Source organism: Lates calcarifer, linkage group LG9 (genome assembly GCF_001640805.2).
Source record: "Lates calcarifer isolate ASB-BC8 linkage group LG9, TLL_Latcal_v3, whole genome shotgun sequence".
NCBI lineage: Eukaryota > Metazoa > Chordata > Actinopteri > Centropomidae > Lates > Lates calcarifer.
Window position 1 is genome coordinate 21,408,228 of NC_066841.1, and position 23,219 is coordinate 21,431,446.

At 40.4% G+C, this 23,219-nt stretch overlaps 2 protein-coding genes across 3 annotated transcripts in view; both read left to right on the plus strand.

Annotated features, from left to right (window-relative positions):
- The window catches only part of megf10 (multiple EGF-like-domains 10), a 61,525-nt gene extending 53,513 nt beyond the window's left edge, over positions 1-8,012 (plus strand). Inside the window, exons 20-25 of the mRNA XM_018673603.2 lie at positions 77-301; positions 1,395-1,507; positions 1,611-1,734; positions 2,730-2,774; positions 2,865-3,074; positions 3,644-8,012. Coding sequence (XP_018529119.1) covers positions 77-301; positions 1,395-1,507; positions 1,611-1,734; positions 2,730-2,774; positions 2,865-3,074; positions 3,644-3,810 — 884 coding nt within the window. The 3' untranslated portion in view covers positions 3,811-8,012. The remainder of the gene's footprint in view (positions 1-76; positions 302-1,394; positions 1,508-1,610; positions 1,735-2,729; positions 2,775-2,864; positions 3,075-3,643) is intronic.
- Positions 8,013-9,370: 1,358 nt separating this feature from the next.
- LOC108881538 (long-chain fatty acid transport protein 6) lies at positions 9,371-23,144 on the plus strand. 2 transcript variants are annotated; one of them, XR_001960638.2, is made up of 10 exons: positions 9,371-9,941; positions 11,021-11,224; positions 11,586-11,744; positions 14,385-14,509; positions 14,862-15,056; positions 15,726-15,816; positions 15,938-16,136; positions 17,624-17,716; positions 17,821-18,015; positions 20,727-20,824. XR_001960638.2 is itself a non-coding variant. In XM_018673604.2 (10 exons), the coding sequence occupies exons 1-10, from the start codon at positions 9,392-9,394 to the stop codon at positions 22,525-22,527; spliced, it is 1,929 nt and encodes a 642-aa protein (XP_018529120.1). In that variant the 5' UTR covers positions 9,371-9,391; the 3' UTR covers positions 22,528-23,144. The 2 variants fall into 2 exon arrangements, 1 of the variants encoding a protein (XP_018529120.1); XM_018673604.2 differs by lacking the exons at positions 17,624-17,716; positions 17,821-18,015 and adding exons at positions 22,137-22,267; positions 22,351-23,144.
- The last annotated feature ends 75 nt before the right edge of the window (positions 23,145-23,219 follow it).

Here is a 23,219-nt window from a genome sequence, read left to right on the forward strand (position 1 = left end):
TCAATGGACTAAATGTTCACATAGACTCTAAAACCTCTGACTCTCCTCCTGTAATTCCTCCTCCTGCTGTGTGCAGCTGGTGTGGTGGTAGGCAGCCTCAACAGTTTGACCAGTGCAGCTATGCAGGTGGACACCTACCAGATTGGAGCCATCGCAGGAATCATTGTCCTGGTGCTGCTGGTGCTCTTCCTCCTGCTCCTCTTCATCATCTACAGGAAGAAACAGAAGGGCAAAGAACCCCCCATGCCAGCTGTGACCTACACCCCTGCTATGAGGGTCACTGCTGATTACACCATCACAGGTATATTACAGTTTGATGTGCTTTAAATTGCAACCAGCACAGTGATGTACTGTCCCGGCAGTTGGGCTGTTAGGCAGCTCATTCCTAATGTGACTAACTTGTTTTAAATGGAATCCATTATAATTCAATGAATGCTACTTTTTGGTCTTATCAGTCTACTCTCAGTAACTCAAAGTGAAAACATGTTTTTAGAATTTGTTGCTAATTTATTAAAAGTCAAAGACTGATGTCTCTCATTCTCTCACTTACTTAAGTATTCAGAGCATTAATTCCAGCACTGTGTAGAAGCCTTTTTGGCAGCAGTTGCAGCTTCAGTCTTCTTAGATAAGCCTCTACAAGCTTTGAGCACTTGTCTCTCTTGTTTTGGTTGCATAGGAGGGGGGTAAATATTGTAAATAAGGACATGTAAGTGTACAAAAGTAAGATGGTGAATAAGAATTCATTCTGTGACTACTGCCATCATCAAGGAAATAAAAAGGTACCAAAGTCTGGCCTACACTGTTTGAATGACAAGCACAGAGTAAATCTCTTCTGTGGTTATCACAAAGCACTTCACACTACATGTCACATTCACCCATTCGCACACATTCATACAGCACTCATTCTATACATGTACGTGTAAGTGCCCTCTAACTCATTCATACACTGATGCACACACATCGGGGGTGATTTGGGGTTCAGTGTCTTGGGGTTCAGTATCTCTGAGCATTTTGCATATCTTGTCATGTAAATGGAACAAATCATACAAATGAAATGGCGATAACACACACATTCAGATGGTAGCAAAGCATTTGTGATGTTGAACTTGGTGGGGGGGGGTTGTTCAGTATCTTGCCATGCGGACTGGAGGAGCCAGGGATTGAACCACCAACCTGATCCATAGCTGCCCCGTGTCTGTCAAAGCCAAGGGAAGAAGCAGACCAAAAAATATATTTTTTTATGTACCATACACATTTTGTTTAATAGTGTGATCTGCTTGACTCTTGATTTGCATGACATCACAGGTGGTGCTTCTGTGTCTCATGCTCTGAAAACACTGATAAAGTACTGTACATCAGTGATCAATGCATCCTGTCACCTTGTTATTCTGTAGATGCTCACCCACCAACATGTGAGGCTCACCCCAGCAACTACTTCTCCAACCCCAGCTACCATACTCTGACCCAGTGCATCAGCCCCCATGTTAACACTGGTCCATATGGAAAGGTATGGAGGAGGACATTTCAGTATATATGTGCCTGTTAATTAATATTCTAACAATGGATGTTTGTGCCTTTAACTTTTACAATTATATTTTTATAATTTTTAGGCCAAGAACAACCAGCTGTTTGTGAACTTGAAGAATGTGGATCAGAGAAAAGGGGCTTCTCTAACTGATCACACTGGCACACTGCCTGCAGACTGGAAACAAGGGGACTGCTTCAATGAACTGGGTGAGTCATGGAACACATTACAGTGTACTCAAACATATCAATAGTAATGCTGCAAGTTGTTGGCTTGATAGTGAGTCTCTGTCCCACTATAGAAAATTATTTTATAATGTTGAGAGGATTCCAGTGAGTAGGTTTATATCTCATCTCCACTGAACCTGTTCCATGTAATAAATATTGGTGGTATGTAAGATTTAGATTCAAAACTCAGTCCTATGGCTGTACAGCACAGTAGCCAAGAGGGACCTGCAATTAGGTAGCAGAATCTGTACTTAGTACCAGTACTTAGCTGTACTAGCATACATGCCCAGGATTATTTGTTGTGGAGGTCAGCAGACATTACAGATGGATGTCAAATTTGAAACTTCTTCAACTCCATATCTCCCTGTCACTGTTATTACTCTCCTTCATGTTTATTATTACCAGGCTATGATGTGCAAACAGTGAGTGATGACGACAGGCAGAAGCCACATGAACTCTGATCTGACCGTTTTGACACTGGACCCGCAGCCAGAAACCAGACATGAATTAGATCTGGGACCACATTAGCAAGTGGCTGTCTATCTGATATAAAATACTTGTTTTGCTTCGCTCACACTTCGATGAAAAATCTGATCGGAGTCATGTTGTGGCAAAAAAATAGGATTTTGACAGCTTCAGCAATGTGGATTTAGCCTTAGAGTAGTGATGAGGGAGTGACTTTGCAACAGAGTGTTGTCCATGTTGGAGTCCATGTTGGATTTTATGAGGTTGGTGCAGAGCACTGGGGTGTCACAAACACACAATGGTGGTGAAGTGTGACACTTTGAGGTGCTGCTGCTGTCACACAGTCCCACTGCCTCTGGGTGGAGGTATGTGGTTATCTGACAGCTTCATACTAAATTTGTTGTATTTTGCATCTTAATTGGTGTGGATGGTTGACTTTTCTTTATTGTAGCTAATGTCATTTTTGTTTCCACCATTCACTGACCCATCCCATTTCCATTTTCTTCTACCAGGAGCATATGGAATTGATAGGAGATACATGGGTAAATCATTACGAGGTAGGCTCTGGAAGAATACAAATATAGGCTAAACAGTAACCGTCTAATGCTGGTATTCACTTCTCACTGACTCCTGTCCATGTCATCCAGATCTGGTGAAGGGGACTCCCTATCATGCCAGTTCCTGTTCCCTCAACAGCTCTGAGAACCCATATGCCACAATAAAAGACCCTCCCCTACTTATAGCCAAAAGCACAGAGTGCGGCTATGTGGAAATGAAGTCACCAGCCAGACGGGATTCACCATATGCTGAGATCAGCAGCAGCAGCCCCATCAATAACCCAAATGTCTATGAAGTCGGTGAGGAACTTTAGTTTACATGTTTTCCCTTGTCATGAGTGCTGAGTGCTTTATAAGGAGGTATGGTTCATTTACATTACATGCAGTGTTATATCTAATCAGGGGTAGGCAATAAAATCTGATATCACAACATAGGTAATGTTACATTATAATATTGATAAATACTGCAACTTTCATGGACTTTCAACTGAGAACATTTTTTTAGATAAATTAACAAAATTTTTGTTCTTGGCTGATCCTGTGAGAGATTTATCACCAAAACATTTTGATTCTTTTAACTGGTTGTTTTCTGGCACACAGATTCAGATCTTCTGCACCTTGTTGTCAACTGCAGCAGGGAGCTTTTTCCTCTGTGTCTGCTCAATGTGTCAACAGGAAACTGTTTGATGTGTTTACTGCTTGGTTTTTTGTCTCAATGAAGAAACTCTCAGAGGCCTCACTTATGACAGCTTAGCTAGCAGTTTTCCCTTGCTTGCAGTCCTCATGCTAAGCTAGGCTAGTACTGGATGTACTGGTCACTTTATTTACTTCACCTCTGCAACTGCAGACTCACCTGTTTTTGATTTCAGAGCCAACTGTCAGCACCATCTTGGCCCCTGGAGAAAGCAACAGCCACTTTCAGTTTGGTCAGGATCCATACGATCTACCAAAAAACAGCCACATCCCCTGTCACTACGACCTCCTGCCAGCCAGAGAGAGTCCATCGTCAGAGCTCAAAGAGCTGGACAGTGAATGACGATACAGACTCAGTACAGAGGTCAAGTCTCACCTCCAGTCAACAGCTACAGCACTGGATATTCCATAAACAGGCACACTTTATATCCACATAATACTGTCACTTGTTTCTTGCTGTTATACTTCAACATTATCAATGTAATTATGTATCATGATCTTTCTGAACAAAGTGGGTATATAGAAGTTTGGAGGTTGGATTGGAGATACAGCTTTTATTTTGAAACTGCAGTTAAGTCTTCATAGATCATTCCATAAGTCTGGGTAAGTAAGGTTTACTGAAGGTATGCTTTGAACAAAAAAAAAATCTCTTCTGTGGTTTTCACAAAGCGCTTCACACTACATGTCACATTCACCCATTCACACACACATTCATACAGCACTTATTCTATACATGTAAGTGCTCTCTAACGCATTCATACACTGATGCACACACATTAGGAGTGATTTGGGGTTCAGTATTTTGGGGTTCAGTATCTCTGAGCCTTTTGCATATCTTGTCATGTAAATGCAACAAATCATACAAATGGCGATAACACACACATTCAGATGGTAGCAAAGCATTTGTGATGTTGAACTTGGTTGTGCACACATAAAGTGACCTGCCTTCTTCTCATACCTCTGCACACCTGAATATCCGCTGCATAAAAGTAGGTGTGCTTGTTGGATTGACAGTCCTACCCAATTGCAGTGTCGGAAAAGTGGTTTCAGATGCTGATCAGAGCACTTCGTTTCAAGCTTACCGAAGCCTTTATGATGTTTATGTATAACATTCAATACCAATCAAATCTTTATTTTTGTAACAACGGTATTAGAAAATGGCTAATTGATTATTAGCAATTGTATCAAAGATTAGATGTTTGTTCATGTTTGTTTGGTGAGGAAGAGTACCACAAAACTGCTGACAATGTTGATGTTTGCACACACTAATGACATCAGATGTAGTCAGTCAGTGTTGAATTGATATTTAACTTAACCAAAGGTACCATTTAAGTGCCATTTAACTATTTTCATACAGTGCATTTCAAAGGCCTGCAAACTGATGACTAAGATAAGATAAGATAAGATAAGATAATCCTTTATTAGTCCCACAGTGGGGAAAGTTACAAGTGGTGCCAACTTGAGCCCCCTCCCATTGTAACTATAGTCCATTTTTGATTTTCTTTTTCAGTTAATCAATAACTCATAAATATCATATACATATACATACTGCTCAGTGGTCATTACCAAATCCACAGTAGCTCTTCTGACCTGCATCATCTTCTCCCGTAAAATAGTACTTTTCGGTGTACTGAACATATTTCATATGTGTCTTGATGATTCACATGACACTGAATGCTGCTGGACTGAGCAGATCCAGGTCTAACCTACACAAATTACAAATTCTGTGTGACCATGTTCTTAAAGGGGAACTCCACAACAAATGATTTGGTTTGTCCTTCACATATGACCACAGTAAATCTTGTTGTTATATGATGTTAAACAGGTGATTATATCCAATAAAACACACCGAGTGTGAAAACTGCTTTTTCAGCTCAAAGTTAGCTAACTGTAAGAAAACAGGCAAAACTGAGGTCTGTTTCATGTGTCACCTGCAAGTATTAACCGCAGACTATAGCTCCAATTTGAGTCTTTCACACATACAGTAGCTCCTGATAAACAGTGGTGTAAAAATGACATTATACATGAACAAGATTTACTTCTCTGCAGTGTCAGAAAATACAACACATGGACCTACGATAACTGTGCTCTATTTAGACCTTAATTACATGTTGAGGACTATTAAAAAAGTAATGTTAACCACAACAAACAGCAAAAAAGACACAGGCTTCCCTCGTAGCTGAGCTGCTAGCCCAACTACAGAAACTCTCCCAAATATCCTTCAGCTCTACTACACTCGCACAGTCTGACACTAGCTGTACCTTGCTGTCTCCCTCAGGAGTCACAAGACCACACCCCCACTGTTGCTCCCTCACTCCTTAGCAATTCAAAGCATTTAAAAAATATAAATTTTACTGTAGCTACCCTTTAATAAAACAATCTGCAGAGCAATTTAAGTGATCATCTCACTGTGCCTGCTGTCTCCTGCTACAGGCTCTGACACTCAACACTGAAATTATTTGGTTTGTTGTTTCACGTATAAATAGTCAGAAATGTATGAAAAATGCTTATTTCAGTTTCCTTATATCTATATTTTTCTTATGACATTATATTGAAAATAAGTTAAATATTTTTTTCTTTGTGTTGATGATTTCTCTGTGTTGATATACTGAATAACTTTATTGTTATGCATGAATGGAGTGTTATTTAATACATTATTCTGTGTGGAAGTAGACAGAGTGTGCAGGATGGGGGTGATAGCAAAGAATTCCAACCAGTGTGTGGATCAGCCCAGTATAGTCCCTCCCACTGCAGGAACCAGAACCTGGGTCTCTACAAAACCTGAACTTTTTAGAACCCTGTACAGGTCTTCCTTTTGTTTCGACGGCATTTTACAAACTGGGATGTCTCCGATATATATCATCAAAAAGGCAAAAGAGAGACCCATTTCATCTTTTTTTCAAAGAACTTATACCATAACCTGGGGCTTCTCTTTAAGAGCCCTGTGAAGGTTTGGTACTGGACCTTTATATCTCCACCGTATTTAACAAACCAGGACATTTCAGATACACACCTTTAAATGGCAAAAGCAAAGGAAGTAAGAGGTGGTGGGACAGGCAGGTGGCACCATAGGCATTGCCAGACCCCTTTTACTGGGGGATATACCCCAGTATAAATGCCATTAATACTTAATTTTTTAACAACTACAAATATTTATCATTGTATTAATTCAGAAAATTACAGAATACTGACAGGAAGAGAATAGATGTATTTCTACTCAAACATGTAGCAAGAGTGTTGAATCTGAGGTGGGGAGCCTGTGCCACTGTAGAGCTTTATGCTAAGCAACACCCCTGGGTGGCACTAATACAGTTACTGGTATTCTTTCTTGTTTATGTGAAGATGTTTATTTCTGGTGAAGAATCCATGACACTTCTTGGCCATCACAAGCAAGCTAGTGAGGTTGGACAAATCTCACCAGTTCTCCTCTTTTTGGTTGTCCAGCTCCATGCAGTAATAGTGCCCATACCTTGAATTTCATATCATCTCTTAGCAAAGCACAAATTTAGTTTCAACGGTGGAAGCAAAAGCAGTGCCTGTGGCAGTGGCTACATGTTAAACTACATTGCACTGGATTAAGATTGTGCAGTGCTGGTATGTCCAATGAGCATTTTCTGCAGTTTTTCTCTTTATACATAAAGCTTTGTGGTGGTTATTGTGTTTGTCTCAATGCTGCCACCTATATTTGAAAGTACCTGAAACTTGCAGTCAGTATCGCCTCCTGGGCAGAGCCAAAATTTAGTTCCAGGGCCTTTTACTCACAGCAGGCATTCAGTCCTCCACATGGATTCCTGACCTTCTGTTATTAGCAGTCTTCAGTTACCATCCTCATATGACCAGATTAACCCAGTCGTCAAGACACAGTCAGTGACACAGTCAGTGACACAGTTGCTTATCCTTATTACAGTGCAGTTTAAAGGGCTCAACATATCAGATGAAACACAAGCTTAAGCTGGACTTTTGCTTTTTGAAAAGATAATTGTAACAGCAGTTCACATTATTAACCAGTATGAAACTTTGTCATTTCACAGAAAATATTACTTTTCAGTTGTAGTTTGATCGTAGTAGTTCTTTTTTTTTATCTTTCCTGTATTCTGAATGGCCTAAAATATCAAACAGTCTTAAGCTATTCTGAGTCTATTTGAAAGTGTTTGTAAAATACTGTATATAATTTGAACAGCTCTGATCTAAAATGTTAATATCACCCAGTGTCTTATGTCTGAAATGGACTGAAATGTGGCATTTGGTTTATTATGTAACAATTATGTAAACTAGGAAACTTGAGACTCTTGTCCTCTATAGTTACTGGATTAAAGATGTTTGTTCTGAGAGGAATATTTGAGATTTTCCCAAGCATCATCTGTTTCTAGGCTCTTATATTGGTCTCCTACAATTGGAAGATCATTTACAGAAATGACAATGATTTAACCTCTACCACCATGGAACTATCTATCTATTATTTTTTTTCTTTTTGTGGGGGAGGGGTGATTATAGAGTTGTTTGGGCAAATGCTTTGTAATAAAATGACAATATGATGAAACAGCATCTTATGGAATTTTTGATCCCTTTTACACTTAATGCAAGTATGCAACAGCAAGTATGCATTTTCATGTATTTCTGATACTGTTCAGCACTAAATACTTTGGAAACTATTATTTTCATTTTCAAAATCAAATCAGCCAGTTTGGGCACAGGGAAGGTTACTAGGGCTCATGTTCGACATATACCTCAAAGTCCTTCCAGTACAGAATCCATTGGTATGTAAATGTGCAGTTCTTTACAATTCAGCTGCAACAACAAAAGTATGTCAGCAGAAAGTAAACCACATGTGTATCTGTAGGCGGTCTGCAGGGGATGGGATCATGAGTGGAGATAAATTAGAAAAGGAAAAAAATCGCTCTTAAAGGGTCAACACACCTACAGTGATAGTCCAAAGGGCAGCATACTGTACAGCAATGCAAAGTTTAAAATTGATACCTACCAGCATGTGCACACAGCTGCCCTAATGGAGATAAAAATATATAATTTATGAGTAAATGTATCCTTTGTGTCACAGATTAGTGTGGAAGCAAGGATTAGGTTACTGTATTGAATTATTTAAATGTATAAAGTCAAGTCAGTTTTATTTATATAGCGCCAAATCACAACAGAGGTTATAGCAGGTTTAGACAATACTCTTTTTCATCATGAGCGGCACTAGGCAATAGCGGAGAGGAAAAACTTGCTTGAAGAGGCAGAGACATCTAGCAGAACCCCTCTCCAATACAATATACAAAGTTTCACAAACTTTATCTCTGAGATTCTGCTCCACGTTGACATGACTGCATCATATTCATTCTAAATGGTATGCACAAGGTGGTGCACAAATGAACAAATGGTATGCAAAGTCAGGGATGGATGGCATCACACAGACTGCAGCCACAGAAATGACTGTAGAGTTGACTCCCTTTAATGTTCAACAAAGGGATGGCAAGAATTGTATTTTATTATACTGTATTTTAGTTCTGGATTGTGTTGGCTGCTGAGTGTTTGTAAAAGATAGAAGTAAAGAGACAATGGAAATGAAATGAAGATGTAAAGGGTGTACAAATCCTGAGGTGTGTCTTTTATGGCACTTAAAATGTAATTTTGTATTTTATAACAGGGTCATATCCAATTCAGCTCACTATGGCATTCTAGATGTGGCCCACATCTATTTTGGTAATATTTGTGTCATATCTGCAAAATAAATGGACCACACTAGATTTCCACTGCCATCAGTGAGCCAGTGAGGTTCACTCTGTCAGTGGATCACTGGTTCTCTCAGTAATGTCATGTTTTTCATTACAGAGAGTGTGTGTGTGTGTGTGGGACGAGAGAGAGAGAGAGAGAGAGAGAGAGAGAGAGAGAGAGAGAGAGAGAGTCTCAGCAGGTTTGTTGGAGTCATGCGCGGTTGCAGCCTGCGAGCTGAAGTTGTGGAGCAGTTTTGGAGTGAGGTGCGCTGTTCCCACGTCAACATGATATCTCTGCTGTTGAGCAGCGTGTTAGCGGGACTCATGGCTCTTGTTTTCTACCAGAGGATGGCTTATCCTTTCTTCTGGGTGGATCTGGGTTATCACTTGAAACTACGGAGGTACAGAAAGACGTTACAGGCCAGTATGCGGCAGGGGATCATCTCATACCTCGACTGTTTCCTCTACCAGGCGAGGAAGAACCCGAACAAACCCTTCATTATCTTCGAAGACCAGACTCTGACATACCAGGACGTGGACCAGAGAAGTAACAAGTTTGCCAATGCATTCATGACCGAGAGCTCTTTGAAAAAAGGAGACATTGTCGCCCAGTTGATAAGCAACGAACCTGACTTTATCAGTGTGTGGTTGGGACTGTGTAAACTGGGCTGTGAGGTCGCCTTTCTCAACGTAAACAGTAAGGCCAAGTCTCTGCTTCACTGCTTGCAGAGCTGCGGAGCCAAGACGCTTGTCGTTGGCGCAGGTATTGTACGTTTCCTATCACAGGTTCGACTCTGTCAGCCCTCCGAGCCTCTGAGGCGGTTTGAAAGTTTTTACTTACTCTCAGCACACTGTTTCTAAGTGACGGTAGGAATGCGTAATGTACTTTAATACACATTTGATTCAAAAGACATGAAAATGTTCATTGCCATCGATAATTTTTACAAATATTTATCAGTGGGAAGAGAAAACAGAACACCTCACATCATTCTAACCCCTGTAGCTAACCTCTGTCAAGTCACAGCAGATAGATCCAAATGAAATCATCGAAACTAACTAACTGATTAACTTTACCTCAGACACAAAGAGCATTATGCAGCGACATAGTTACCATCACTGTAGACTGTGCAGAGTGCAAATCACTAAAAAGAGAAAAATGTAATATATTTTTTTTCAGAAAACTGGAACGTTTCAAGGTGAAAATCTGGTAGTCAGACATAAAACAGAATTGTGTAAAAAGCCCAACATTTCGAATTTGACTTGAGTTGTAGCTCCAAAATGTTAATTAGAATTCAAATGTGTTTCATTTATTCCGGATGCCCCCATTCAGAGTGTTCGAATAGTATAGATATTATGTCACTGGGTTATCATTTTCTGTAACGGTCATTATCCTTTTTTTGTTTTCTTTAAGTTGATCGAAGGTTTTGTATGTAAAATCTTTACTAGTAACTATAGCAGGCAGATAGTATAAACGTAGTGGAGTAGAAGTGTGAAGTGGCAGGAAATTAGTAGTACAAGCACCACAATATTCCTGATGCTGTCAGTGGAACTGATAGTTGACCAAAGTACTGCACCATGACTTCTCCCATCAAAAGAACACCTGTGTATCTGAACAATGTCCAGTCCCTGAATCAGAAGGAGATGTTTATATTGAATTTTTACTTGTATTCTTTCAGTGTCATGGTCTGACATATAATCATATCTATGTCTAGAGGAGGACTAAATAACAGATCTGTCAGTATAGGCAGGAGGCTGGAGTGGAATCAGCAGCTCTCTGTTTACTGGCTCTGGTTGTATCTGATGAAGCAACACTGAGATAACCAATTGTGTCTCTTTGTCCAGATTTGGTGTGTTTGGTGGAGGAGGTGCTGCCTGATATAAAGAAGGACAGCATAGCAGTGTGGGTGGTGGATCACACATCACCCTCTGAGGATTTCAACAGTTTATTAGATAAGGTGGAACACATGTCTGGGGAAACACTGCGTGAACTTCCTAAAGTTGACATCATGTCAAACTTCCTCTTAATTTTTACTTCAGGCACCACAGGTACTGTATGAATATTGTGTTATTACATGGCCTAAGGGTGGTCAGCCACCTTACACTGCACAAAAGTCACATCTAAATAATTTTAGCAACACTTAAGTCGAGAAGACGTAAGAACAAGTATTAGCCATGCTAGTGGAATGGCTGTAGGGGAGTCTGTCAGTCAGGTGGCCCACCACCATTTCTGGTTCAGGTTTCTTCTCATTTCCACACATGAATTTGACATACACACAGGACTCTAGTGCAACATACAACAGACATACAAACACTACACAGTGTTGTAGGTAAGAGTGAGCACCGCACTTGCAAATAAATATACAGCATGTGGACCATGTCTGCAGTCACTGGTACCATTCTCTTCCAGGTCTCTCCAAGGCGGCCCACATAGGTCATCTGAAAGCCATTTTGAGTATGGCCTTCTTTCCAATGTGTGGAGCCACATCTGATGATATTATCTACATCACTCTTCCTCTTTATCACATGTCTGCTTCCCTGTTGGGAATTGGAGGATGCATACACCTTGGTAAGAACAACTCTACCTCAGTCAGTGTCGAATTTAAACTTGTATACTTATTTAATAAGGATGGCATCGTGGTACAGTAGTGAGCTCTGTTGCCTCACAGCAAGAAGGTTCTAGGTTTGACCCCAGTTTGCCCAGGGCTTTTCTGTGTGGAGTGTACATGTTCTCCCTAGGCATTCAGTCCAAAGACATGCAGGTTAACTAGTGACTCTAAATTGCCCATGAATGTGAGTGTGATGTAGTAGTTTGTCTATATGTGTTGGCCCTGTGATGGACTGGTGATCGGTGCAGGGTGTACACTCCCCCCGATGTTATTGTCATATCATTGTGCCCCCATCTTGTTTTGCAGTGTGTGATACCATATAAGGGAGTAGATTAGACCACACATATTGACACTTAATGTGATACAGAAATGAGCTAACTTTAACAATGCGTGATGTCAGAAAAAGACCAAATGTTGATTGGTACACAGTAGACAGACAAAAGTCTCATTGGTGGGTGATAACAGAAAAGGAGAGGCTTGGGAATCAAATGGTACTATTAAGTAAAGTGTATTGGGAAATTTATCCAGTTTGCATTCTGCAGAAAACAACTTCAGATCTCTGTGGAAATAAAGGATCTTGAACTAAGACCACCATAACACATTTCTCCAGGGCACTCACTTTACCCCCAGTCCACTAGGCACACTGCATTCCACCTCCACCTCCATGTACAGACAGAAAACAAAAAGTGGGGCAAGTAATACTGAGCAACCATTGTCATGTCTTAACAGATGAAAATGAAACTTGTGGGTGAGACTTGTGGGTTCCAGATGAGGGCAATAAATTCAGCATTTATTTGCTGGGAAAATTCCCTCACTACCCCCAACACACTCTCCAAGTAAGTTTTAAGAGGCTTCACAATATAATGATTATACAAATATAGTCCATTTCTGTTACACAGGGAGCTGCTGCAGAGGCAGAGAGTTCATACATAACCTTGTATGTAGTCCTTGCTTTGTTGTAGCAAGTGTTGTCCTTTCACGTAGTAGCACTTCATGAAGAGGTTGAAATTCTGCTTATTTCACCATCCTTGCCTTTTTCTGATTTGCTGGCAGCCTGGCCTGCTGCTTGCAACTTATGATCTCCACAGAGCCTTTTCACCTGCTGACGCCTGCTGATCTGCTGCTGCCAGATGCTGTGTTCACTTGGACCAGCCTTTTGTTGCATTAGAATTCACTCTTCTAGGGAGGTGACTGGCTCTAGTGATACTAGCAGTGCTAAGATAGCCATATGGCTTTTACTTACTGTTTTTGCTGCCTCATCTGCTGCATTATTACCTCTAATGATGTTATCATTGGATATGGGGCTTTGATATTGAGTAGGGCTTAGTAATTTTGTGCTTGTTTTTTTTTTTTTACTGTTTTTACTAATCCCATATCAGCATTGTGTTTTGACCATAAATATCCATGTTTCAGTATGATTCAGCTGACTCTCTCCCAGAGGATTCTCAGGGCACCCCTAGTAACCATGGTATGGCCGCACCCACAGATTCTCTGGGCCCCCTCGTCCACACTGAGGTGGCTGATCCACAGATCCTATCTGGACCAATTAGCAGCCAGTCATGGTTCACTGGACAGTTTTGGCATGTATGTCCTGGCTGTTTCCAACCCTCTGTGGCGGCCTGAGGTCTCCTCATTTTTATAGCATTTTGCTGTGTTCGTGGCTGTTGAGCTTAAACATTAATGATGGGAAACAGTTGAGCAGGAGGAATAGTTGGGGCAGGTGGAGCAGCTGCATCCTCTCAGTTATTGTTACTGTTCAATAACTGGAGCTAGAACCTTTTTCTCATCACGTTGTAGCTGAGAAACTTTTCTTTGGACGTCTTTCTCCTGCTCCTTCAGTCTCTGTTCATCCTTTCTATATTTCTCTATGTGATTTATCACAGAATTCTCCATTAGGCTTTGATGATATATATATATATATATATAATATATAACTATGCATTCAATACTTTGTCCTTACATACAAGCAAGCTTTTCTAAGTTTTTCTTGTTTAATCAAGTTGCATCTCCAGTGTTTGTGAAGCAGGTGAAGGAATGCTGCTCTTTTCTTTTCAATCCAGGGTGGCTATTCTGTTTCCCCTGCTTCCGGTATTTACGCTAGGCTAGGCTGACTGTCCACAGGCACGAGAGTGGTATCAATGTTCTCATCTCACTCTCAGAAAGAAAGCTAATTAAAAATGTAACTATACATAACTTTAAAAAAAATCTAACTGCATATTATCTCACAAGTGCAAATTAATCCCCATCCTCTGGCTGGCCTGTCTTTAAGTAGCTGTGTTTTCTCACTGGTTAAACACAACTCTGAGACTGTGACTGCAAATGATTGTGACAAACATACACAATTACTGGAAGAGGTCCCATTTGTTTCAGTATATTATAAGGTCTAGGGCAAATGGTTGAGGAAACCAACATGATGACGGATATCCTTTTTAAAAGTGTTCAAGGAACTCTTACTTCCTCATATACCAGGAGAAAGGGCTGAGACAAAGCAGAGGAAATTTGTCACTACAGCTCCAACTTGCACTGACATTGTAGTTGAAGTATATTGTCTTACACTACTGACTGTACCTTTCCATCTTCACCCAATTTTCTCATCACAGGTGCAACTTGTGTGTTAAAAAAGAAGTTTTCCGCCAGTCAGTTTTGGAAGGACTGTGTGCAACACAAGGTGACTGTAGTGCAGTACATAGGGGAACTCTGTCGATACCTGGTCAACCATCCCATGGTAAGACTGATAGCTTTTAAACACAAGTAATTGTCTTTATCCCAAGTTAAAAAACTTTTGACCAGACATTTAAAGACATGGTATAGGCACCTATAAGCTACACTGTTCACTGTACCCAGTGGTAATGATATTTCTGATTATGTTATAATCTCTAATTTCATCATTATCAGTAGAGGGGTTAAATGAGTGAAAAAAAATCATCCTCAGAGGCCTGTGAACATTTGTGATAGGTGGATGCAGCCCTTGGTTGGCATAAGCACTGACCAGTACATATGCATCTTTCCCAAAATCTAGGGCTGTACCATTACAAAGTCAAATACTGCTTTTTATGCAAATTCTTTCCTGTTTCCAGGTTCCAGAGGAGAGAGCTCACAGTGTTTGGCTGGCAGCAGGAAGTGGTCTCAGGTCAGATGTTTGGAAGGAGTTTGTCAAACGCTTTGGTAGGATCAAGATCAGAGAGGGTTATGGCTTGACAGAAGCAAGCATCGGCTTTCTCAACTACACCGACGAGGTTGGACCAATTGGGAGGGCAAGCTATTTCAACAAGGTCAGGAATACGACATTTAGTCATGTTTCCTCCTGGACCCCACCACACACTGCATTTTGATATATCTTGTGTTTTTGGGGATACAAAATATTTATTTAGATTACTGCTTTGTAATATTGGAAACCGGTTAGTCAGCAGGGTTAGGTATTCTAACCCCACTGAGTCTGGGGTCAGAGTATGAAGTTAAAAGATTGGGGCTGCCTTTTAAATGTCCATGAGTTGATCCATCTGTCAACAGACAGAGTCAACAAAAAATGTCAGGTACATCATTACACGTTTTTGTAGCAGCCTTACAGTGCACAGAACACATGTGGCAGACTGGAAACTTTACAACCAAGTCTTGTCTTAAAATGATTGAATCACAAAACTAACTGAGAAGGAAGTAGAGATGTGATGGAAACAAAGAACAGAGACATTTTGGGGGCGCCCCCATAGCCGAATGGTTGGGGTGCGTACCACACGGGCCTAAGTGCTCTGAGCAGCTGGTCCTTGGATCGACTCCCGGTCTGGCTGGATCTTTACTGTGTGTCATTCCCCTGTCTCCTCTCCACTATCCTGTCAATAAAGGTGAAAAAGCCCCAAAAAAATAACTTAAAAAAAAAATTGATAAATATGTACAATATAATATACTGTATTGTTAAAGCAGGCGTGGTCTTTTTTCTTTTTCAGCTTTCTATGCCATTTGAACTCCTTAGATATGATCCACAAACATATGAGCCAGCCAGAACAGACTCTGGGAGATGTCTACGAGTACAAATAGGTAAATGAATGATGATACCAAGTCCTTTTACACGAAAGTCATTCAGTCTGTAGTGCACAGCTTTGTGTACAGATGAAGAGCTGATGTGACCTCCAAATGTACATCCTGTGTCTGTACACAGGAGAGCCAGGGATCCTGGTAGCACCTCTGACAGCTATGAACCAGTTTCTGGGCTACGCTGGGAGCAAGGTCCAGTCTGAGAAGAAACTGCTCAGGGATGTGTTTAAAACTGGAGATGTCTATTTCAACACTGGAGACTTACTGCTCCACGATCACAGGGATTTTCTCTACTTCCATGACCGCATTGGAGACACCTTCAGGTACCATAACTGTCTGTCTTATTAAAACTGTGCTAACACAGCTGCACTAAGGTAACTGTATTTCAGTTATTTAGAATGAGTCAAGTCAATTATCTGTTTTTAGACCCCAACAGTTCCCACCATGAGCAGCGCTAGGCGACAGTGGAGAGAAAAAACTTCCTTTTAAGATGTAGAAAACTGAAGCAGAACCAGACTCAGGGTGGGCAGCCATCTGCCTCCACTGGTTGGGCTTAGAGAAAGAGAGAGAAAGACACACACAGTTAGTGACAGGCATTTATGGGATATCAACCAATTTGTACTTAGACTGTATAGATCAGTCAGTCAAGTGTTTTCCACTGCTCAGACATAGGATTGATTCATATTTTACCTCATATTAACCTTATAGTAATACTGACATGCCCATGTAATATGTACATTTAAAAGTGTTGCTGGTCATTGCAGTCATCCCTTTCTAAAGTGATTTCAGTGGAAAAATCCACAGTCCTCAGTCTGTAAAAATACAGGTGGTTTCTGCCCATGACATGGTGATTTACAGCATCTCATGTGAATTTAATTGAAAGAAAATTAAAATGTGTTCTTAGCTGAAAGATAACAGACAACAGTGATGGGATGGTTTAGGGACTCACTACACTCCCTGATGGACAGTCATGGCCAACAATATCGGCACCCCTGCACTTCTTTCAGATAATGCACCACAGAAAACTGTTGCAATTAAAAATACTTTGGTATTCACATGATTATTTCTTTTGTTTGCAGTGGAACAACACAAAAAAACTGAAAAAAGGCAAATCTGATATAATTCCACACAGAACTCCAAAAATGGACTGGAAAAAATATTGACACCCTTAACTTAATATTTGGTAGCACACCCCTTGCAAAAAATAACAGAAATCAATTGCTTCCTGTAATCATATATGAGTTTATTACACTTCTCCAGTGGAGGTTTGGACCACTCTTCTTTTGCCAGCTGCTCCAGGTCTCTCAGATTTGAAGGGTGCCCTCTCCCAGCTGCTGTTCTGAGATCTCTCTACAGGTGTTCTATGGGATTTAGATGTGGACTCATTGCTGCCCACTTCAGAACTCACCAGTGCTTTGTCTTCCACCATTTCTGGGTGCTTTTGGAAGACTTTGGGTGTCCTGCAGCAAAATCCATGACCTCTGATGGAGATTCAGCTCTCTGCCACTGGGCCCAACACTGCGCTCCAAAATTCTTTGGTAGTCTTCAGATTTCATAAAGCCATGTACACAATTCAGGCGTCTGCTGCCAGAAGCAGCAAAGCAACCCCAAAGTATCAGTGAACCTCCACCGTGTTTGACCATTTGAAGGCCTCATTTTGTTTTCTGTAAACAGAACAATGATGAGCTTTACCAAAAAGCTCTATGATGGTCTCATCCATCCACAGGATATTCTCCCTGAAGGATTTTGGCTTCCGCAGATACATTTTGGTAAACTCCAGTCTGGCTTTTTTATGTCTGTGTGTCAGCAGTGGGGTCCTCCTGGATATCTGACCATAACGTCCCATTTCATTCAGATGGTGACGGATGGTGTGAGCTGACACTATTGAACCCTGTGAACCCAGGTCAGCTATAATTTCTTTGGAAGATGATCAAGGTTCTTTATCCACCATTTGAACAATCCTTTGTTGCAGTCTTTCATAATTTTTTCTGTTCCGTCCATGTTCAGGGAGATCACCTACAGTGCCACGGGCTGTAACTTTCTTGATAACATTGCACACTGTGGACACAGGAACTTCTTTCTTTTCTCCATGCTCACTGTGGTACACACAGACGCACAGCACAAAGGTTGAGTCAACCTTTCTCCATTTAAACTGCTTCCAAGTGTGATTTCTATATTGCCAGCACCTGTTACTTGCCACAGGTAAGTTTAATACAAATTAAAGGAGCATCACTTGCTTGAAATCCAATTATTTCTTACAATTTTGAAAAGGTGCCACTGATTTTGTCTAGTCAGTGCTGTGTGAAATTATTTGCCCTTTTTCCTCTGCTTTTTATGTTGTTCCACTACACACAAAAGAAATTAACATTTCATTGCCAAAGTATTTTTAATTGCAGTTTTCTGGCAGAGGTACATTATCTGAAAGAAGTGCAGGGGTGCCAATATTTTTGGCCATGACTCTAAATCAATATGCCTTGAAATCAGGGGGATAGAGCTAGAAAGTTATTTCATTCATTTGTTAATCAGGCCTAGGTGAGAATTTTAACTAGATGCTGAATCAGAAAACAAATGAGATGTACACTGAAGCTGGTTCTGTTATTTGTCTGTTCACAAGAGTATCAAACTGTGGTGAGTTGGTGAAGATCAAATTTGTCAAAGGACCACCACAGTATAAGACCCACAAAGATCTCCAGACACATATATATTGACTTCAAAAAGTATTCAGACCCTTTTACTTTGGCACTGTATTGTGTTGCCATTCTTGCTCATTCAATTACCTGTATTAACAGTGAAAACATGCTTTTAGACATTTTTGCAAATTAATTAAAAGAGCATCTAAGAATACAAATTTGTAGTTACTTCATTTATCAAGGCCCTTCTCCCCTGATTACTCGGTAGGTCTCCTGGTTGTTCCAAACCTCTTCCATGGAAGAATTATGGAGGCCACTGTGTTCTTGGGAATCTTCAGTGTCGCTGAATTTTGGCACCTTTTCCAGATCTGTGCCATGACACAATCCTGTCTCTTAGCTCTGCAGACAGCTCCTTCTTTGTCATGTCTTGGTTTTTGCTCTGATATGCATTGTCAGCTGTGAGAACTAACATAGACGTGAGTGTGCCTTTCTAAATCATGTCCAGTCACCTGAATTTACCACAGGTGGACTCCAGTCAAGGTGTAGAAACATCTCAAAGATCCATTCATCTATCAATATCTATACCACTTAAGGGTCGCAATCTCAGCTGACATTGGGTGAGAGGTGGGGTACACCCTGGACTGGTCACCAGTCTATCACAGGGACAAACAACCATTCACACTCACATTCACACCTACAGACAATTTAGAGTCACCAGTTAGTTATGGACCAGTTATGGACTGTGAGAGCAAGCTGGAGAACCAGGAGAGAACCCACACGTGGGTGGCTGTGGCTCAGGAGGTAGAGCAGATCGCCCACTAATCGGAAGGTCAGCAATTCAATCCTGGCTCCTTCAGTTTGTGCCGAAGTATCCTTGGGCAAGATACTGAACCTCACGTTGCCCCCGATGTTTGTAACATCTATGTGCTAGAGCGCTTTGTAGTGCAAGCGCTGAATGAATGTGTGGGTGAATGGGTGAATGTGATGTGTAGTGTAAAGCGCTTTGAGTGGTCGATACTAGAAAATATATATAAGTACAGTCCATTTACCATCTACAGGAACAGGGAGAACAGTAAAATCCACACAGAAAAGCCATGGGTGAACTGGGGCTCAAACCTGGATCCTGGAACCTTCAGAGGTGACAGACCTAACCACTGTACCACCCTGCTACCCAAAACATCTCATAGATGATGAAGAAAAATGGGAGGAACCTAAGCTAAATTTCAAGTATCAGAGTAAAGGCTCTGAATACTTCTGTCTATGTGATATTGCAGTTTTTCCAGTTTAATAAATTTGCAAACATTTCTAAAATTCTGTTTTCACTCTATTATTATTGAGTATTGATTGTAAAATCATTATTTTAGTATGAGGCTGCAGCATTACAAAATGTGGGAAAAGTAAAGGGATCTGAATACTTTCTGACAAATAAAAAGAGAAGAAAAAAGCACACACCTCTTGCCTCCTAAATCACAGACTCTTCAGTTTCTGCAGTATGAGTCCCTTCCACACAGTTCGCAGTTCAACAGTGTCCTCTGTTGTCCAGAAATGTTAATGGTACAAAAAAATGTATAGTATTGCAAAGACTTGATGATATCAGTATGTTCATACAATATGCTTAGGTTATTAAAGTAACAGGCCACACATATGTAGTATTCTATACTGTTATTAAAACAATGTTATGACCTCAGGTACAGTTTATTTTTAAGTGACCATAAATAATTTTATAATAGCATTGTATCAAATTATGATGTGAGAATGACATGATAATGTGATAGTGATGAATCCACACAGAATTATCATTAGGTTCTGCAGCTTCTCTCAGGTTTACAGAGCTTTATAGTGAGTTTCTGCTCATTGTTTAACTGTACAGCCCACAACTTTACTGTAGTTCACTCTCAACCAACACTCATAGTGTGGTTTTAGATGGCAACAAACAGCTGTTTTCAAAGAAACGGCTCTAAAAACCATCTGTCCACTACCTGCTGACCTCCAAACAGCACCTAGACTCAGTCGGAGACTCACTGGTGAACACAGTGGAGCATATAGCAGCTGAGCCAGAGATTTCTGGAGTTGGTTAGTTAGAGACTAAAAACAGAGCTAACACAGAGTGAGCATTGAGCGTAGATTCATATGATGGAAATAAACACCAAATGAATAATAATTATTCTCTGCTAAGTAACATGTTGATCGTATCAATCTAATTGGTAATGATATGTCAGTGTCTTTGCAACTTTTTTCTGCAGTTGTTGCAGGTGTAACTGCATCTAACCTTGTGCCTTACAGGTGGAAAGGAGAAAATGTATCCACCACAGAGGTGTCAGAGGTTTTAGGTCTTGTTGATTTTATCAAGGAAGCCAACGTCTATGGAGTCACTGTACCAGGTCTGTGGAATCTAAGTGTTACACTGTGATTTAGAATTATCTTTAATAATCTACAGTAGCTTTGTGGTTCAAAACAGTGTCTGATTTGTCAGTGTCAGTGTGTTTTTTATTCTGTTTATTTGGTATAGAATCATTAAGCAGACTGTTATTACTCATGAAGTAGTGAGTTATTAGAGGTGTTGCAAGAGTTTGCAAATATAAGCAAAATCCAACTCTAATTCAGCTGAAGCTTATGAAGCAGCCTGAATTAGAACAGATGAATATCTTCATCCTGGTAGTCTCATGTAGGCTTATTAATGGTGTTTTGTCCTGTAAGTAAATTAATTTCTAAATTAAACATGTCTTTAAATGTGTTCAAATCTTCAGTCAATGAAACCAAACTGGAGGTGTGTGTTAGAGCTTTGAGTTTTGAGTTTTCACAAGAAGCATCAGCTGCTATGAACCAGACCTCACAGAAAAGATCTCAGAAGACTCAGCAAGGGTTACAGAGTCAGAGTTCCAGGATAATGTCAAGGTGTGTGTCCATCATCTGAAGATTAGCAGGACAATGATCCTGAACATCAGAGTAAATCCGCTACAGACTTCAGACAAAGAAAATCCACCTTGTAGAGTCAGAGCCCAGACCTGAACCCAACAGAGCTGCTGTGGAATGAGCTCAGAGAGACATTTACACCACACATCCTGAGAATATGTCTGAGCTGAAGCAGCTCTGTGGGAAGAATAATCCAAACATCCTCCTGAATGTTGTGCAGCTCTGATCCACTGCTTCTGGAAGAGCTGGACTGAGGTTACTGCTGCCAAAGGAGCTTCAACCACTTCTCACATCCAAGGCTTCACTGACTTTTTCCACCAGCACTGTGAATGTTTAATGAGTGTGTTCAGTAAAGACGTGAAAGATTAGAATTGTTTGTGTGTTACCATCTTAAACACATTGTGTTTGTCTGTAGTTGGGACTTGTGATTACTAGGATGTTGGTGCTCAGTAAGGAAACACTGTGGAAACACTAACAGGAAACTTTGTACCAGAAATAGTCCCTGTCCATCATACCCTTGTGTCTAATTCAGAATGCTGAAACCTCATATTTACTTCAGCTGAACAGATTCACATAAATGGGCCTTTAAATTAGAAGCAGCCCTGCTTAGTGCTGGTGGTTGGGTGTGGGTTCTACTCCATAATACTACTTTCCTTCACTCTGCACCTCAGGGCTTCCACAGTCATATATCATAGACAAATTAAAGCAACAGAAGTACTGCAGAGTTTACTCTTGTTGGTTCAGTATGACTTGTTGACTTTTTCCAATCTGTGTCTGCAGGATATGAAGGTCGAGCAGGTATGGCTGCTATTGTCTTAAAAGATGATCACAAATTAAAAGGAACAAAACTCTACAACCATTTGGTAAAAACACTTCCTGCATATGCCTGGCCGTGGTTTCTCAGGATACAGGTGAGTCATGCAGGTGTTACCGTCATTATGTATTTTTAAGTGTAAAGTAAGATTGTTCATTTGCGTCCCTGTCTGGTTTTTAGGCCTCTCTGGATGTGACTGAGACCTTCAAGCAGCAGAAGATGAAGCTGGTCCAAGAGGGCTTTAATCTGACTGTCACCCAGGACCCTCTGTATTTCTTAGATGTCTCTCAGAAGGACTATATTCTCCTGACTGTCCCCATATATCAAGACATTGTGTCAGGAAAGATCCATTTATAAACATTTATAAATTTTATTTAAAAACAGCTTCATTCAGGAGTTCTGACAGGCATCTGGAGGACATTTAATGAGAAACTAAAGATAATCTGTATTATGGCCATTTGTCTATGTTTAAAACTCTGATCTGTGATTAGTGCTACAATGAGTGGTTCCCAGCATTTTTAATTGCAAACCTTTAAAACACAGAGCCACAGAGCCTTATACCCCCCCACCCCCTAGTTTCAAAATTAGTTATTAACTGTAAATTTTCAAACACCAGCCACAGCCTTACCTCAACTACAGAGGAGAGAAGCAGACCTTTATTAGAAACAGGTATATATAGAGACATGTCTCTCTCTTTCTAATTTTTCCTGTTTTGTACAGTAAATATATTTGTTTTAATGCGATTCCCTGAGTTGTGGTCTGCTCATGTGTTGGTTTGCTAATGATACAAATCATATATCATATCATTTATCATATCTACATTTTCACAGCACCAGTTCAATCAGAAAGGCTGTTTTTATTCACTTATTATTACCACTTGCAGCTGCTTAACTATTTTTTTATCGCTGCTAATGGAGTTCAGCAGCTAATGGAACTCAGCACTCTGACATTAAAGAGCAATGTGCATGTTGAAATGTTTCATGAATTTATGTCTAACCTCCGATGGATATCACAATTCAACAGTTCATATATGATTTCACAAACCATTC